The sequence below is a fragment of the Hypomesus nipponensis genome, chromosome 3, assembly GCF_054491055.1.
Source record: "Hypomesus nipponensis isolate SF chromosome 3, ASM5449105v1, whole genome shotgun sequence".
NCBI classification, from domain to species: Eukaryota; Metazoa; Chordata; class Actinopteri; order Osmeriformes; family Osmeridae; genus Hypomesus; species Hypomesus nipponensis.
The window spans coordinates 9744001-9761876 of record NC_140363.1 but is presented as its reverse complement, the minus strand read 5'-3'; the positions used below and the strand labels follow the sequence as shown (position 1 = coordinate 9761876).

Here is a 17876-nt window from a genome sequence, read left to right as displayed (position 1 = left end):
ATCCTTCCAAACGCTCTCATTTCTCCCCAGTTGCTGGTTCTGCGCTGCATTGCACAACCCTCCTGTTTTGCTTGGCCTGCTGCTACAGCACCCTGAGGTCATAGTGAGTCACAAAGAAGCAGGGCACTCCCTTACCAGCCCTGCCATGCCATGCCAGGGCATACCTGCCACCCTTCCAACAGCTCCCACCTGCTCACCAAACAACGTGGCCCACTTCAGTCTGGGGACAAACATACCAAGAAGGGGTGGGTGGGGAGTGGCGACAGTGGGTTGGTTGAACAGATTTGACTTAGGTTTACTTAATTAGTTTCAGCTGCATTTTACTTTGCTTCATGTTTGATTTTGTTATTTGAGTTGCACTTTTACAAAGTAGGTCATGTTGACAAGGGACTTTTATTTTATTGGAATAAGTATGGTGATGTAACAGTAAAAATGCTGTCAAAGTAGCCTGGAATAGAACTAATTTGAATTCCCTGATATGCACTGAGAGACACTTGATGTCTTTATTCAATTTGAATTCTTTGACATAGTGTGAATGTGGTACATATATTGTGGTATTGTGGTAAAACATTTACAACACGATGTGTTTTGCCTGTCTTGGGCAAGTCATGTGTGTTTCTATATTTGAACAGATAGCTCTGAAAGAACAAAGAATGGCTGACAGTCTAAGACATCTAAAATTCAGTAGGTGAGGTTATCCAGAAGCTCCACCCTGAAGTTTCTTGAAGGAATTGTTTACAACTTCAGCCCAAAATTCTGGCCCTCCAAGTGGTGATGCAAAATGAGCTACACAAGACAGCTCTACACCCTGACCTGTGCCTAGAAGCACTCAAATGTCATTACAATCCAACAATGTGAATACAAATTATATATGCAATTATAACAACATTTTAGTCATTGTTATATGAGCCAAATAATATACAATAGATGATCGATCTAGCTGTTCAAGATAGAGGCTATGTTTACCTGTTTAACAGGCTCCCAAACGTTTGAGTGTTTAGTGTCACTAATGTAAACATTTTTATACATTTTTTATAACTATGAATATATTATGGTTACAATGTTGAATTTGTTAGACAATTTGCCAATCTGCATGGATACTATCTGCTATCTAATGACTGGTGTAAACGTTTTAGATGTGCAACACATTTTATATCAACAGCATAGTGTTTGATTATTGGAAAACAGATGAACACAAATCAGTAAAATGTCATCAACTAGGTTTAACTTTGCAGTGAAGCAATCACGGGCCAGGCACACGAGGGGAACTCACGGTTCCCCTTATTCTGCACTGGGGCGACCTTTTGCCTAGTTTTCAGACTAGCAGTTCATCGGGTTTACCCTGACACTGCTGACTCCCCCTGCGCGCCCACCAACAGCCACGCACCCTATTTCCTCCAATCGCATGGCTACCATGCACTGTTCACGCGTCGTCTCATTTGCCATTGGATAAGGTCTCACACACATTTGTTTTTCATTGGTGGCATGTTGCCACCCGCTTGTGTGTTGTGAATTTTGTTTTTCTTTTTTTTCCTCATGTTCTACGCTCAGCTGAGAAAGGACCCAGTGAGAAACGACTTCGAGCGCACCCAGGCTACATTGTGAAGGCGGAGCGGAACCGCTTCTTTGTTTCATATTGGCTTGACAATATTGAGTGAACGATTTATTTAGTGATGCCATCACGTACATTTGCAGAGATGGAAGAATCATGTGGGGTAAGTAACATGATAATTACATTCGTTTCATGGTATTTAGAAACATCTCATTTATTGACAATTACGTTTTGTGTCAAGTAGTCTAACATAATGCCTAGCTTTATTTACGCCATGTCTTCTGATGTATTAACATCTTTTTAAATTAAACATTCAACTGACAATGCGGAGGGCTTTTGTCAGCTAATACTTAGGATAAACGTGTATTTCGCCGGCTCATTTGGAATGGACTCACTTTAGTTGAGAAGTTCCGAAAAAAAACAAAACACGTAAACTCAAAGAGTGTGCCTCTGAAGTACTCCATGTAATTTATTTACCTCCAGAAATACTCTAAATTTACCCGGGCCCCAGGTGGTCTACTATGTTTGTGTGTGTAACCAAACATTTACATGCATTAAATATTATACATATTCCGTTGTCTTTGTCTGAACAGTTCACATGTTTTTTTAGGGAGTGGACATAGGGTCACCACTTTCACCTCACCATTAGATAAGGAAAAGGGAGCATTTCCTGATGCAGCCCACTGACTAACCTCTCCTGTGCATGGGGGTTTCACATGGCTAGTCATGGGAGCACGTCACTCTGTGCTCTATATTTGGCAGTGGGAGGTGCCTTGGCTGCTTGCCTGGGGCAAGTCTAGATGGGGTGTTGTCCCTTATATCCCTGCCCCTCAGCCCTGGCCTGGTCACTGTGATGAGCCTTAGCAAGAGACATTGAAACTCAGAGAAAACGACTGGTGAGGAAAGGCACTGTTTAGGGTTCACTCATATCTCATCTTAATGCATCTATAAGTCAGGTCTGGGTGTATTCTCGAGGTTCAGTCCTCCACAACACATTTTCTCAGTTTGAGTGATATGGGCTGGGCTGGTAGTGCTACAGGGTTGTTACCTGTTGTCATCAGTAGCGCCAACTACGTCTGTATGACATAGTCATATGACACGAATCGGTCTAACGTTCCACCTTCCTTTGTCTCTCTCGTCCCCCAGGCAGAACGTATGGACCAGAGTGTCTCCTTCCAGAAGAGGAGGAGGTACGACAGTGAGCTGTGTGGTGCTGCAGCCTCGGCCAGTCTGGAGTACACAGACCTGGAAGCTGCTGAGGCTCTGGTCTGTATGAGCTCTTGGGGCCAGACCTTCAACAGCAGTAAATCCAGCTCCTGCAAGCCCAGGCCCCTCACCCCTGCATCGGACTCCTGCGACTCCCTTCTCCCCCCAGAACCTCCGGAGACTCCCAAGGACTTTGTCTCCCTTTCCTCCCTGGTAAGAGAGTAAACAATGTAATGCCACAGATGGTGTTTTTATGTCTTTATTAGAGGGTGAAATGGCAGTAAATACAGGGAGGCATAACAAGTTACATAAGCAGTGCTTAATGCTGCCAACACGTTCATCTTCATTCAACAACACATTGAACACATTTGTTTTCTGCATGTGAGCCACTGAGATTTGGGGGGGTAGGTTGTGTGGAGGCTGAGCCAGCCTTAGTGATAGGCGAGCGAAACAGTGGGGCAGTGTAAACAAATACGAAGATAAGGATCTGTGTTTGGTTGGTAAACAGATACTTGGGGCCTTGGTTTAGCTGTGTAAACCTCTGGGTCTCGGGCCTCTCGACAGCTGATAACCCCATCCCAAGTCTCCAGGTTATGCATATACTGAAACCTTAGAGATGGGTGGGGGGGGGGTGCCTCCCAGGTGGCACGTAGGTGGGTCAGAGATAAGCACCAGGTGGGTGTTGAACTTCACCCACTTGCTCATCCTCTTGACTGCATGCTGGTCGTAAAAGTCAGTTTACAGCTCTAAATGGTCATTAGACCTTCTGTGTCATGCTTCTTGGGACACGTATCTCTCCTAACAACAGCGGTCCACATCCTACTTGAAAAAGGGGACACCCAGTTCAGTTTCTGCGTCCAGTATTGTTATACTGCCAGCACTTTGCTGCTCCTGTTGTTTTTCTTTACAGCTGTGCTAATATGTTTCTTTTGCCTCTTCCTCTTCTCTCTCTAGTGTATGACTCCCCCTCACAGTCCCAGCTTCACTGAGACCTCCAGTAGCAGCACTGCAATCCACACCAGTACCTCTTCTCTGTCCCGGCCAGGCCCCAGCACCTGTGGGACCAGGCTCCAGGGTCAGGTCAAGGTCCAGGTCCAGGGCATGGCCTCCTTGGCTGTAACTCCCCCAGCACCTGCGCCTTGCAAAGCCATGGCAACCAGCGTGATCCGCCATACGGCAGACAGCTCCCCCTGCCAGCACATTCCATTTCCCTCCTTCTCTGCCACACGTAGACCCTCACAGACACCTGGATGCGTGCAGCTCGCTGTCAAGACTGAGGAGAATAACTCCCCACTTCCACCCCACTCTCCATCTGCCCCCTTCACACCCACACCCTCCCACTGTAAGACAGAGCCACAGGCCATTCACAGAGGACTCTGTAAGGACAACCACACCCCCATGCCAGCAATCTGCCAACCACATGTCAGCCCTCCCACTACTATGCCCCTCTCCCCTCTCCCTGTGACTAGCTCTCCAATCATCTGCCAGATGTTCCCAGTGAGCAACCAACAAGGCATGATCTCTGCTTTTATCAATAGTACGGTCCAGACTTCTAGTTGCGGGATGAGAACCACCACCTCCATCCTCCCTAGCCCCTCTGCTGGCACCCCGTCCCTGCAGCAGCCCCTCCTCATGGGCTCACCCATGCCCCAGGGCACAGTGATGCTGGTCCTGCCCCAGTCCTCCATCTCTCAGGCCCCCAACTGCCCCCAGACTGTCATGACACTGGGCAACACCAAGCTGCTACCTCTGGCCCCGGCCCCCGTCTATGTTCCCGCTGGACCCTGCAGCGCCGCCAAGATGGACTTCTCCCGCCGCCGGAACTACGTCTGCACCTTCCCGGGCTGCAGGAAGACCTACTTCAAGAGCTCCCACCTCAAGGCTCACCTCAGAACACACACAGGTGAGACTGAACACACACACACACACAGAGCCTTTTTCAAGTGAATGAGTCATTAGTGATGCAGTTGAATCGTAGTCATTGTCTATCGGAGATATACCGTCTCTTCCTCTGTCTCCTCTAGCACCCGAAGAGAATGAACTCATTGTATGGACTCAACTTGACTAAATGTGCAAATTAGCTTGTGACTACGTTCTAGCAATGACTCATTCACTTACTCACACCCTAAAACATTTTCTCACATTGTTTTTGTCTGTGCTAGGTGAGAAGCCTTTCAGCTGCAGCTGGGAAGGTTGTGAGAAGAAGTTTGCTCGCTCCGACGAGCTGTCACGTCACCGGCGGACACACACAGGAGAGAAGAAGTTTGTCTGCCCTGTGTGTGACCGGCGCTTCATGCGCAGCGACCACCTGACCAAACATGCCCGCCGTCACATGACCACCAAGAAGATTCCTTCCTGGCAGGCAGAGGTCCGCACCCTCAACAAGATGGCCACATCCAAGACCGCTCCCTCCCTCTCTCCCACCCCCATCGCTACACTTGGTATGCTGGTCCCTTCCTCTAACTAGACTGGTGACCCCTCCCCCCCACCAAAACCCTCCAGCATGACCTATGACCTATAACCCCGTCCCCACCACAGGCATAGGGGGCAGCCAAGAACTCAGGACTGCCAAATATCTCATGGAAAAACTCTCTCAAACATGCACTGGACTTTCTCTCTCTACTGCTCATTTGTACGTTTTCTTTTGCGAAAGGAATTATATTTGTTTACTTTCATATATTCTATAAAACATGTATGCACTCTTTTGCCAAAGCCTATGAAGTTTGTCTTACACATTTCACTCGATTTTTGTATATTTGTAAATGTCTATATCTTTGTATTTGTGTTTGTGTATTAAGAACTACATTTATGTGTCAAATTTGGGAAAATGTTGTTGTAATGTAAAAACAATCTAAGTGGACAGTAATTATCAATACTGGGATTGTTCCTTACTCTGTTAACTTTTTCATATTATTTAATACGCATTTGTAATAAAGGGATAAAAAAGAACAGTCATGTTGCCTCCATCATTTACTCTACTTTCCTCAATCTACTTTCCTATCAGTTATCCTCAATCCTCCTAGCTCATACGAATGTATCAGTCATCTGATTGAGAAAAACATGATTCATCAGCTATTTCCAGGATGCTGATTCAGCCAGCACTCATGTCCAGTCATTCCAGATGGGAAGGAGTATCTATTGCCGCTTCCTGTGTGTGTCATGGTGTGAGACCGCTTGCCCCGCCCTTTCTTCCTTCAACAACCAAATGGAACACACGTCCTGCTGAATGTGCAGACCACCACTCTGGGCCTCTTCCTGTGGGCTTAGCTTAACCACAAGGGACTTTCTGTCCTGTTCTTCTGGTGTAATCCACACTGGCATAATGTGTGGGTGTGGGAGTAACTCAATTAAATCAATCAGTATAATCTTGATTCCAGACATTGTGGTTTGATGTTAAATTCAATATTTATTTTTAATGCGGGTGATTTAAGATTGCATGCTATACTGTTGGGCAACATCCTCACTCCACTGTGAATTTATGATGGGGAAGTACTCTACAAATGTTAAATAACACCATTTTAATTGTCGCATATACTATTTGTTTATGTCTTTTTTTTGTATTTATTAGATGTACACACAATCACAGACACCAACTTAAAGTGTTAAACACTTCATATTTACAGTTGTACCACACCTGGTAACAACTGTCCAATCAGAGTGTAAGAACTGTGAAGGGGTTAGTGGGTGCGACCAATCAACAAGCTTGTTGGACACCCTCCCCTCTGCCTTCCTGACCGACTCACACAAGTTCAACACATCTAACTGTCTGTGTTGAACAGGGACATCTGGTGGACAGCTTGAATGAGTGCAAACATGATAAATAACTAGGTTTAAACAAGAATAACATTTATTATTTGTGTACAATAAAAAAGTACAAAACATTGCTGCACACATTTGCGCTGTACATCTGACCACCTTTAAGTGAACAAATGGAATAGAATACTTGGGACTAGCCAATGGCATAATGGAGTTTGTGTGACAGAATAGATGATTGTCTATGTTACTTGCCTGAACTGGCTAGCGTGATGAGCTTGTAAGTTAATGCGTGTGTGTGTGTGTGTGTGTGTGCTGTTGTGCTTGCATCCATGGGTGGGGTCCACTTTACACCACAGCTGTTCTTTTATTATTTTATTTTTTACAATTACAATATCTCACCTCTAGATGGCAGTCTATGCACATCCTATGCACAGAAACATCTAGAATCAGCAGAATACAAGCGGCCACAGAAGGGGCCACTCTGAGCCCCTTCTAAACCCTCTCCACCAACATACACCAACATCCTTCAATGGAAGGGTGGGGAGACCACAGGGACTGTGGTCAGGAAATGAACCTTAAACACAATCCCTGCACATACCTCTCCAGAGCAGTTGAAGAGAGGGGCGGACTTACAACTTGCTGAAAAACTGATGACCAGTAAAATAAGTGTAGCTCATATATTTATGGTCAGACCATACCAGTTCAACCATCCTACATTTTTAAACGCAAGGAATACTTGATGCTGAAATCATAAACGTATATAAAACATGTAACGGCACACCAAAAGGCTCTGTCTATTATCCATTAACAGATATCCCCCCCTGCTGAGGTGTTAAATAGTCATCACTGTGTTAACCATTAATTATTCCTCGGGGGTAGTGACTTGATTCAGAGGGTGACACCTTATCGTTGTAGGAGGTCTAAGAGCAGAGGCTCATGTAATAAACATCCCTGGGTCTGCTTGAGGAGTGCAGGTTACCCTGCTGCCCCACTTCTTAGCCAACATAGTAATTAAGCCACAGTAACTGCAGGATGTTGGGCCGCAGGATGTTAGGCTGCAGGATGTTGAGCTGCAGGATGTTGAGCTGCAGGATGTTGGGCTGAAGCATCCTGGGTGCCAGCAGGATGTTAGGCTGCAGGATGTTGGGCCGCAGGATGCTGGGCCGCAGGATGTTAGGCTGCAGGATGCTGGGCCGCAGGATGTTGGGCTGCAGGATGCTGGGCTGCAGGATGCTGGGCTAGCAGAAGACTAGCTAAATTCCCTCTCTATAGTGTCCATCAGCTCCTCCTCTGTTCCATCGTACAGCATGACAGGCATCGTCACCGATGGGTTGTGGCAACCTTCAGGGATGCTGAAGGGAAATAGAGATAGGCTATGTGTCAACTTCAACCTGCTAATATGAAACAATAACTGATGGTTCTGTCAACATGCCAAATTGTGTTTTTTTTGTATCAATGTATGTCATGCATTAGGGACCATACAACTACATGAAAAATATTGACCATGATTAGGCCTACCTAATGTCTAAGTAATTTCTCAGTCTCACTGTCAGAAATTCTTCTCCTTTTCATTGGACGTTATACTAATCTGATCTGCCATTACCACAATAGTTTGGTATTTCGATATGCTGAAGGTAAATTCGATCTTGCGCAACAGGCATTTAGGCTACAAACATCGTGTGTGTGCCACATTGAGCAAATCAATTAATTATTTATCAGAGTTGGTTACTTACGAGGCTGTATCTGCGACAGTACCCGACTCAACACAGACAACAGTCAACAAAGCCTGTTGGAAGGTTTGATCATTAAGACAACAATGGCATCATTAAGACTTTCCATACCCTGTTCATCTATATTTTTATCTTATACCCTGTTCATCTATATTTTAATCTTAAAGAAAAGAAATACATTTATAGTTACGTTATTTTAGAAATGTCTTTAACAGGAACAAATCAATCATATGCAATCGGTATGCCGTCTATTTCAGTCGTAACCCTACCATAAACACAATTCGTTATCCGATGTAGGCCTAACACTAGTGTTAACTGTTGTGTTGTGTAAAAATGCTCTTACACTTCTCAAAGCGCTGTCAGGGCAAGGGACTGTCTGGTGTAGTGAGTTTTTCTTGTCGACTCTTTCTGCTCTGATGCTCGGCAGACTTTCCTTCTCAAACTGTTCGGGTCTTGGCAAGTGAGGACTCGAATTAAACTCTCTTTCATGGTTTATCCGTCTACAGAAGCCATATGTTTTAGACCCGATGAATGACTTTTTCGGTGAATTTGTTCTTTTAGAAAATGTTCCTCTTGGACGTTCATATTCAGACAAAACTCGGTCCAGCTCCTCAGCTATGTCATCCTCGTCTGCTGAGAATTCGGAGTGGTGTCCTTCGCTGTGACAGTCGTGCTTTGCCATGTTTTGTGACAGGGTAAAGTTTGAAAACGTTGGTATTTTTACGGGTTGAAGAGGGAGTTTGTCGTCATTCAGGGAATGTACTATATTATCATCTCGGTTTAAGACGGTTATTTCTCTGACATTTGCAGGTGCAACTTTCTTCCCTCTGCTTGTGCCGCTACCCATATTGTTGTCCTCGGAAGTGGCACTAGTCTGTTAAACGTTACAAGGCAAAGTTGAGACACGCTCCCATTTCGAGATTCTCTTGACCCCTACAAAGTTACCCAGAAACTGAAGTTAAAAATTAACTTGTCTCCATACCGTGGTCCATGCATGAACAACGTTGTGACATGCACCTTGAGAATTTGCATTAGGTTGATATTAAACTATTCCCTAAAACAAAAAAGAATTTCGCCCTCTCTTGGGTTATTGACAATCCATTAATAAGCAAGACCGATACCAAAACGTTGCGCTCTTCAGATCCCCATCCCATCTAAGAACACTGTCTAGGAAAAGTAAGCACTGTTTACAATCCAACGTCTCCTAAAGTAGCCGCGACAAGGCCAAAGGTCAGACCTATCACGAATCTAGTCTTCCTCGGAACAAACTTTCAGACAGTTCCCGGGACTCTGCGAGAACAGCTGGAGAGAGGCGCTCAATGTAACCGTTACATAAGGACCACTCAGAACCGCGGTGGGGCGAAGTCTCCGCCTTCTCCATCATGTTTTATTGGGAATTTTAAGAGGCCAGTCCCTTTAAAGTATTCGTTGTTTATCTCCTCCACACACCATCGCGTTTTTTCATATAAGAAAGTCTTGCTCAAGTGAGAAACTGAACAGTTCCACTTCATTGACTTTCAAAAGAGCAAAGAAAGAAATTCGTAAACATTAAATCTGTTTCAGGGGAAATAATGATGATTGAATAGCCAAGCTGAAACCCACATCAACAGGAATTAAACTTCCAGGGGGCCTAGAAAGGGGAAAACAATGCCTAGTTGTAAAGAAAGAAAAGACACAGTAATTACTGTGATATATGTCTGCCAGATCTTGTCAGCAACAATAAGCGGCCCATTGCCTCCCTGTGTTTAGATAATAGCTTTTATTGCCGTGCGTGAGCCAAGAAGGATGTGGGGTCCTGTCAGAGACGAAACCCCAGCCTCACAACCCAGTGTTGAGAGATTAGAACTCAGAGACACACAAGAGAGAGGGGCATTCCAATCCAACAGCATGGGCTTCCTGGAGATCCCTCAGTAGGTCTTTGTTTAGTCCACTTGCGTTAACAAAAGGACCAGCAGGGCATTTCTCTCTGTCAGGTCCTTCTGCTGTCCAGCAGGAGCTGTCCAAAGTTAACCGGCTGGACTTGTTTGCAAACAGTCATTTTCAATCTCTCACTTTCTCTCACTTTCTATCTCTGATGAACACACACAAACACACAGCTAAACAGTACGTGTCCTAGAGCCACAAAGTCAAAGACACCATACTGGCCTTTACTGGCCTGTGTCTATGTATTTCTGACCAGACCGTCTTTGTTATTCACTGTTACATTCTTCAGTCCCAAAGGAGGATTGGAACATCTGGATAAGAACTCAACAGCTCCCAGAGCAGAGGGAGGCTCCACAGCTGGAGAGGGGGAGGGAGGAGGATAGAGGGAGGGAGGGGTGGACAGTGTAGACAGACAAGGGAGAAACAATGAGAAAGAAAGAGAGAGAGAAAGAGAGAGAGAGAGGAACATGAAGGAGAAGTAGAAGACAAATAAAATAGAGAAATGAGATAAAAAGAGGAGAGAGCAGAGAGAAGAGGGAGGATTGAAAGAGCGAGTGAAAGAGAAAGGGAGGAGGGAGGCCACAGCCCAGCTAGTTGGAGGCATTTCTGTGGTTTTCAGTCTTCTTATAGCTTAGAAGAAACCCCTCCATAGAGACTCCAGAGAACAGGATTGTGCTCCCTTGAAAGGAAGCCCTACTTTATTCAACACTTTCAGAAGAACTCTCCAGATATCCCATTTCTCTTTGATGAATGGTGAATGGCTGCTTAGAGGTTACACTCCCTTGTACGTAACCAAAAAATACAAATATTCTCAAGAAGGCTCAATAAGTCAAGTAGGCTTCTTTACCATGGGGACTAGATTTCCAGGGAATGTTTTCACAAGCAAACTGCCCACTGATAGGTATTCCAGTTAAACAGAGCTGCCGGGGACCTCTTCCTCTCTCAGGTATACAAACACCACATGTCAGAAAGTCTAGACAGCCACGGATCTGCTTACATCCCATCATGCTCTCTGGTCTCCATGTGTAGACCTTCTATAGCTTGTCTATGTGCATGGACTTGTATGCACTCTTTTTAGTTATACAACAAGGACTAAACAGAACATTGGAAGTAGTGCTGATAATCATAATATTATGATAGTCGGTGGGTAAAGGTGCTATAAAGCTGCAAGCTAGTCAAATACTATGACATTGTGTTGACTTGTGCTTCATGTGCCACAGGTTGAACATACTGCAGGTGAACAGTGTATCTGGAAAGTCTTTTATTTGGTTCCCAGATAATGGGATTCTTCTGAGAGCTGAGAAGCAGAAGACATGAGCAGAGCCCAGACGGATTTCCACTGCAAACCCCTGACACGGTGACATCATGTTGCCAGGGTAACCACCATTGCACGCATGAGCCGTGCAGCTGTAGTGTAAAAAGGGCTGTCCCATATATCTCCCAACTCCTCTCTCTGTCTGCTAGATTGCTGGAGTGTGAAAAACACGCTTTGATGTCATTGAAAATCAGTTGAAAGTACGTCACTCTGACGCAATTTGACTTTCAGGTCACCTTTAGGAGGATAATATATGTTTCTCATACTGATGAATTTACGTAAAAGAGGACAGAGAAATGATGTTAGGTTTTAGTTGTCATTATGTTCATGAATGGATATTGTTTACATTCTGTGACTAAGCTGTATGATTGTAATGTCCACCCATTAATTAAAACTTACATTTAAATATTTAACTTGTTTTACACTTGATACATTTGTAGGTGCTATTTCCATGGCACTTGAATTGTTAGATTTCTCGCCAGCAGATGGTGCTAGAATGAAAGAAATCCCATACTAGCGACACCTCTTCTTCCTCAGAGGAACAGAGGGCTGTCTGACAAGTAATGAAAATTAATTCAGCAAGAAAAAAGTTAATGTCTCCATCTCCACATTCCATTCCTGCACCAATTGTCCTTATATTTCTGAGATATTTAAAGACCAAAGAACCAGTAAGATCTCTGTTAGAGAGACCTCTCAGAAAAGGTGTTGTCTCCAGTTCTCACATATAAAAACATATCAGAGTAGTCACATCTGTTCAAATATTCAATGTTTATGTTTGTTTATGTTCGCTCTCTTTTTTTTTTACTTTGTTCAATACAAAGGCAATTCCCTTCTCACTTTGTGGTCATTATTGCAGTTCCAGAGACCAAGTTGAAGCTTTCCTGCCAAAGGTCATGCAATCAACCAATAACCATTACTGTGCCCCTGTTTTAAATAAAACAATCAATACTAGCCTGTTCTCTTGCTAATTACCTTCCAGAGAAGAGGAGTTTGTTGAGTACCTGGGAAACACCAGATAATCAATATCAGCCTCTGTACCATTAAATGACTCCCATATTTCTAATTATGTTGAGGTTTGTTTATTTCTATTCCATTCTGTAGTTAAATTATTAGTCATTCTATCGACATGTAGGATGTTTGTTTTTGTTCTGGTGTAGCGTGATTTGAGCTGCCTCATTAGTCATGTTTTGTTTAACCTGTGTGGACCCTTCTGGTATTTAAGGCTGACAGACTGGACTGTTGGGAGAAATATTGCAGCAAGTACAGCTGTAAGAACATCCTCACTTTGCTCTTCCAAGCTTGGCTTTTTATTTCCCCCTGATTGCTTATTAAAGATGTTACTCTAGCCCTAGATTGTCCTTGGATTTATTTAAATTGGATCTTATAATGGAAATGCAATAAAAAAATGCAATTTCTGTATTGTCTGTAAACCTTTTTTGAGTGACCGCCTTCCTTTTTATGGAAATCAACATTATTTAATTTTTGTCCTCAGTGCGTGGCTTGGGAGTGAGGCTCAGATATCAGTTCCCCTCTGTAAACTCATTTCCCAGGCTGCATCCCTAGGCCTCTGTTAACCTATGTTTCAACCTCCAAGAGACACCGTTTTAAATGTTTTTCCTTTATTCTGTGTTGTGTTTACGTTTCCCTAGCTCGCTCTGAATCTTCCCTTGGCAGACAGTGCGTCACGCTGATTAAAGGAAGTTCCAGTGAAACATTGCATCAGTCAAATCCTGGCTCCAACTCTGATGTGGAACTAATATTGACTTTTTCAGCCAGTACCTCGAAGTGAAAAATGAATACACTCTGTGCAGCCCCCAGGTTCTTTTGATTAGCTACTGTCTATGCATATTACCACATGTAACATTTGGGTCAGGATGTTTTCATTTGTTGCACTTACTGAAGTTTAACATATTTTAGAATTTCAACTTATTTTGCTAAGAGTATAAGAGACAGACTTAAGTCTCATTCCTGTTTGAAATGTACTTCTGATTGAACTTTATCATTTTTCTGCTCTTACAAAGTCTGAGCCAGATTGGTCTCTAGGTGGCGCTCCACATTTGCCGCTTAAGGATATAAAAATGAGGTTTTGAAATGATACACTGGGAATTTTGCATGCTGAGTGCTTACGGATCAGCAACTACTGAACACAATGTTACATGTATCAGCACATCAGTCCAATTATCCACTCCATTATTAGATCTTCATGTTTTGTGTTTGTTGTGAGAGGTCAACGTTTTGTAAAACTTTACATTTGCCCATCTCTTCAGAATATTACAAGACAAATGTCAACAAGCATGAACATACAGTGTAACCACGAGAGATCAGAATGCTGTCCACCCTGTAAGCTCAGGAGACAGAGACAGTAATGAGACACAATAACAAATATCATCTCGCAGTAAAAGGCCAAAAACTCTATTGGTCATGCAATTCCATTCTTCCACTTGATGTAATTATCTGGAATGAAAACCTTAGTGTTCTCAGCGGGCCTCCATGAAGCCAGCCGAGAAAGGAAGCCAGGTTAACAGTATAGTGTTCCCTCGGTGCCTCTAATCCGATGTGGCACTTGTGTGTCTCTGTTTAGTATAAAAGCCAGTCTCACTACACACCATTCGTTGTCTCAGAGAGAGGGTGTAGAAAGCAGATCTTAGGGCTGCTACTTCTTAGGAGGCTTCGACAGCCAGCCTCCTGTTTAAGAAGAGAGATGGAGGGTGTGTGTGTGTGTGGGGGGGGGGAAGGGGGGTCCCATATGTGTACCAAACTCCATTGTTATGTAAAGGAACTCTAGTTGACTGGCATCATTATATGTCCTGCCTGTATAAAAATAAGGTGGAGGACTGAAACAGTGTGTGGCATTTATGTAACTGAGGCGAGGAGACGGGTTTCAGGATCCCAAGCTGTTTCCCTGACAGGCAGGAGCAAATGTGACAGGAGAGGGTGGCGAGAATGAGGGCAAGCAGAGATACAGAGACACAGAGATAGTGTGCTATAGGAAAGATAGATATAGAAAGAGAGAGAGAGACATAGAGAAAGAGAGAGAGAGAGAGCAAGATGAAAGGGAGGGTGAAAGAACCAGACCAGATGTTAAAAAAAAAACCATCTTACTCTTTGCTGACCATAACATGTTTATATTAAAATGACTGTATTTATTTCGATTTTTGTCAGCCTCCATAAAAAATCCCAGCTATGCCTCAGTAGAAGCTTGTCTCTCGTCCTACAAGTGCACTGCATTTCCAGTACCCTACAAGTACAAGTGCTCTACACTACAAGTACAGTACACTGTATTTGAAAACTTACAATGGGGAAGTTCACAACAAAAAGTGTTCCACAAGTTCAAGTGCTCTACAACAAATGGCTACAAATTACACAAATGCAGGCTGTTTTGCACAGTCTACATTCTCAACAGAGTAGCCTACAATATGTGTGCATCTATTTATTTCCAAACAAGATTTAATCTCAGAAAATACATTTAATAAAGATGCTTGTACATCTCACTTCCACTCCCCACATTGTATGAAAGCTCCCTCAACAACAACATCTTAAACCACAGTCTTCGGTTTCATCTAATGACCCTCAGGTAATTGCATGGTGCTGTGCTGAGGTAATTACTGAGCCTTCAATGTGCTTGCCTCCATCTCTCCACTCTAGGGATGGAATCAGCTTGAGTGTAATTACAGCAACATTATTGACTAAATGTTTTCCTTTATTAACATGCAGTTAAAGTCCACTGCAAGACCTCGTTTTAATTTGTCGCTTCCATCTGGTTGTCCCTGGTCCAAGTTTCTGTCACAGTTTCAGCATCCTAACGAGGACTCTGTGCCCAGCTGTGTGTGTGTGTTTTTGTGTGTGTGTGTGTGTGTGTCTGCGAGTGTGTGTGTGAGAAAGAGAGGGTGAGAGAGAGAGGGTGAGAAAGAAAATAGAGAGTGTATATGTCTGTGTGTATGTTTCTATACTGTCTGAGAGTATAGGTATGTGCGTCTGGCTTTTTCACCTTCAATAAAACACTGTGCAGCACGAGGAAGTAACAAACCCTAGCCTGAACCAAAGTCATCTGGGGCAAATTATTTATGTGCTTCTCGCTAACTGTAGTACATTAGGCTAATCGCTCAGGTGAATAGGGATGTGTCAGATAAGTGCCTCGTTTAATTGCTTCACCATGATTGAAGCGTGATAGAGTAGGGGGCCATGCTGTTAATGTGTTAACAAGGTGATTACAGCTAGTCTTAGAGTGACCCTTTGAATTAACAGCACGTGAAGCTAATCCTTAGGCCATCTATGAACCAAGACAAGCCTGGACTGGTGGTTCATCATCACCGAGACCCAAGCGGCCACTATGCTGCCAAGCCCTAACCTCATCACACACTGTGCTAGCTGTGTTAATGGCTACAGCTTTAGCACATGATGGACAGAGAGATGTGCTATAAAGCAATACAGCTGACTTGATAAGTACATGCGGTGATTAACCACAAAAACAGATTGGTGAGGCGTTAGAGAGATTTATGCTTGTCTGCACCAATTTTCAATTTGCTTCAATCTGGCATGATAGAAAGGTGTAGGAAAGGTGTGTATTTTATATTTTTTGCTGCACTTATCTTCTTCTGTCAATGGGAGGTGATCATTAAAGTTAACAACCCATGCATGTGACCAGGCAGCCAGCATACTCCAACATATGGCACTTCATGCCAATCTAAGTTTGCCCTCTCAGCATTTTCTGAAATACATTATGTGAAAGTAAGCTATCAAGTCTGAGAATAACGGTTTGGAAAAGAGCAAGTAAACAATCGCTTTAAAGAAGTGGTTTCTAGTGGAACGATAACATTTTTGTTGATTTCTGTTGTTTGATGCTGAGTAGAAAGATGCCCCTATATAGTCTAACTTCTGAGGTTCAATCAGCTGCAAATTTAGTTGCCGATCTCTAAGGAAATACACACTCACCACAAGTGAAATGTGTTCATGTCCCAGATCTCCTAACCCTCTCACCGTCAAAATGATTTTTTCCTACCTTTTAACATTTGTGCAAATTGTATTACCACCCAGATCATTTGTTTCTTGCCTCATGCTGCTTTCTGTCCATGTGAAGTGTCCACTGTCTTCCAGCATGTTCTCAGTCCCATGTTGTTCTCCCTTTCAGCCTGAAGTCAGCCAAGTGACTGAATTATTCAGGCTCACAGCAGCACCTTTCCTTTATCCAGCCCCAAACCTGGCAGGGGATCCAGGAGAGGCAGGGGAGTCGGGAGGCAGGGCAGGCAGGGGAGACATTGGAGGTAGGGCTGGGTGGATGTCTGCCTGGCTTCAGACACACAACCCTGGCACCACTTTCCCAGCAGTGGGAAACACCAAGACACCTAGACATCGCACCAGATAGAATTTGAGTGAATTACAGTATCGGTATCAGTGTAGATGTATTTGATACATTTTGTCAACGGTCCAGGTGTTTTCCTAGACTCCATTCTCCGGCCTCTCAGTCACCATAAGTGTGGCAGGGTTCCAGAACTCAAACTGGGCACAGCACAAAGTTTTTGCCCCTCCCTCCTGCGAGGAGACAAGCTTGTTTAAACGCTCGCCGCTGAGAGAAGGGAACCGTTCCGCCTGTCAAACAGAAGACCAACCTCCCTAGGCTCCTCTGTAGGGCCCTACCATGCTCGGCTCTGCCCTCAACCCACACCTCTCAGACTGCCTGAATTGATCCACAGCTGCCCAGTCTTTATGGATGCTACAGTACATAACTGTAAAAACACCTAGGTGTTTCTGAGAGATACTTGAAGGGCCTCAGTTCTCAAATGTGTCAACATGAGAAAGCTATTTGTGTATTGTATCTCATATGTCTAGCACTGCTTAGTGGTTTCTCCTTTGTCCCAAAACACTTTGATTTGAAATGCCGCATTTGAGCTTCACGTGATTAATTTCAGAGGCCATATGGTAGAAAAATGAGCTAATGAAATCTGTCCCTGATTCCAAGACTAGAAATCCAACCCGGCGAAAACTGAAAATGGCAGTCCGTGGAAACTGGGAGTCAAGGTTAAGGAAATGCAACAAAGCAGCACAGCGCTTTCATAGGAAATCAATAAGACATTCCTCGTTAATGTACTTGTACTGCTGTGTGGATGACAGTCCAGTCACTGGAGAGACAAGGAAACAGCTTTCTCAACATGATATGAAGGGCTGGGGGTGAGGGTGGTGGTGGTGGTGAAGTGGCTAGGGGGGTGGTGAGGGAGCAGAACCTAGAAAATGCTTCCGTTGTCTCTTTCACAATTTGTTTTATGTCAGAATGACTTTCGTTTTTTGAAATCCACCACATCTGTGACTTAACAAAGCAATGGAATCTGCGTTCCTAAGGAAGGTCCTTCCTCCCAGCAGTGGTCTGGTCTGACATGCCGAGGCCACAGCTCTGAGTCTC

The 17876-nt window shown here is 44.0% G+C and overlaps 2 protein-coding genes across 3 annotated transcripts; one reads left to right on the top strand and one right to left on the bottom strand.

Moving 5' to 3' along the window:
* Positions 1 to 1540: 1540 nt before the first annotated feature.
* klf11b (Kruppel like factor 11b) lies at positions 1541 to 5707 on the top strand. 2 transcript variants are annotated; one of them, XM_084675374.1, is made up of 4 exons: positions 1541 to 1715; positions 2699 to 2971; positions 3713 to 4661; positions 4921 to 5707. In XM_084675374.1, the coding sequence occupies exons 1-4, from the start codon at positions 1674 to 1676 to the stop codon at positions 5223 to 5225; spliced, it is 1569 nt and encodes a 522-aa protein (XP_084531500.1). In that variant the 5' UTR covers positions 1541 to 1673; the 3' UTR covers positions 5226 to 5707. The 2 variants fall into 2 exon arrangements, with proteins under 2 accessions (XP_084531500.1, XP_084531501.1); XM_084675375.1 differs by lacking the exon at positions 1541 to 1715 and adding an exon at positions 1763 to 2448.
* An 876-nt stretch (positions 5708 to 6583) lies between these two features.
* Positions 6584 to 9589, bottom strand: LOC146299709 (uncharacterized). Its single transcript, XM_084683277.1, has 3 exons — positions 8588 to 9589; positions 8248 to 8300; positions 6584 to 7866 (listed from the first exon to the last, which is right to left on the bottom strand). The coding sequence occupies exons 1-3, from the start codon at positions 9089 to 9091 to the stop codon at positions 7764 to 7766; spliced, it is 660 nt and encodes a 219-aa protein (XP_084539403.1). The 5' UTR covers positions 9092 to 9589; the 3' UTR covers positions 6584 to 7763.
* Positions 9590 to 17876: the final 8287 nt, after the last annotated feature.

Bases quoted from the DNA above. Each gene is read 5' to 3' on its own strand.
- klf11b (XM_084675374.1), top strand. From the start codon at position 1,674: ATGCCATCACGTACATTTGCAGAGATGGAAGAATCATGTGGG. The intron at 1,716-2,698 runs GTAAGTAACATG...CTCGTCCCCCAG, and splicing joins AGATGGAAGAATCATGTGGG to GCAGAACGTATGGACCAGAG. The intron at 4,662-4,920 runs GTGAGACTGAAC...TGTCTGTGCTAG, and splicing joins TCACCTCAGAACACACACAG to GTGAGAAGCCTTTCAGCTGC.
- LOC146299709 (XM_084683277.1), bottom strand. From the start codon at position 9,091: ATGGGTAGCGGCACAAGCAGAGGGAAGAAAGTTGCACCTGCAAATGTC. The intron at 8,301-8,587 runs GTAAGAGCATTT...ACCTTCCAACAG, and splicing joins CTGACAGCGCTTTGAGAAGT to GCTTTGTTGACTGTTGTCTG. The intron at 7,867-8,247 runs GTAAGTAACCAA...ATTTCCCTTCAG, and splicing joins ACTGTCGCAGATACAGCCTC to CATCCCTGAAGGTTGCCACA.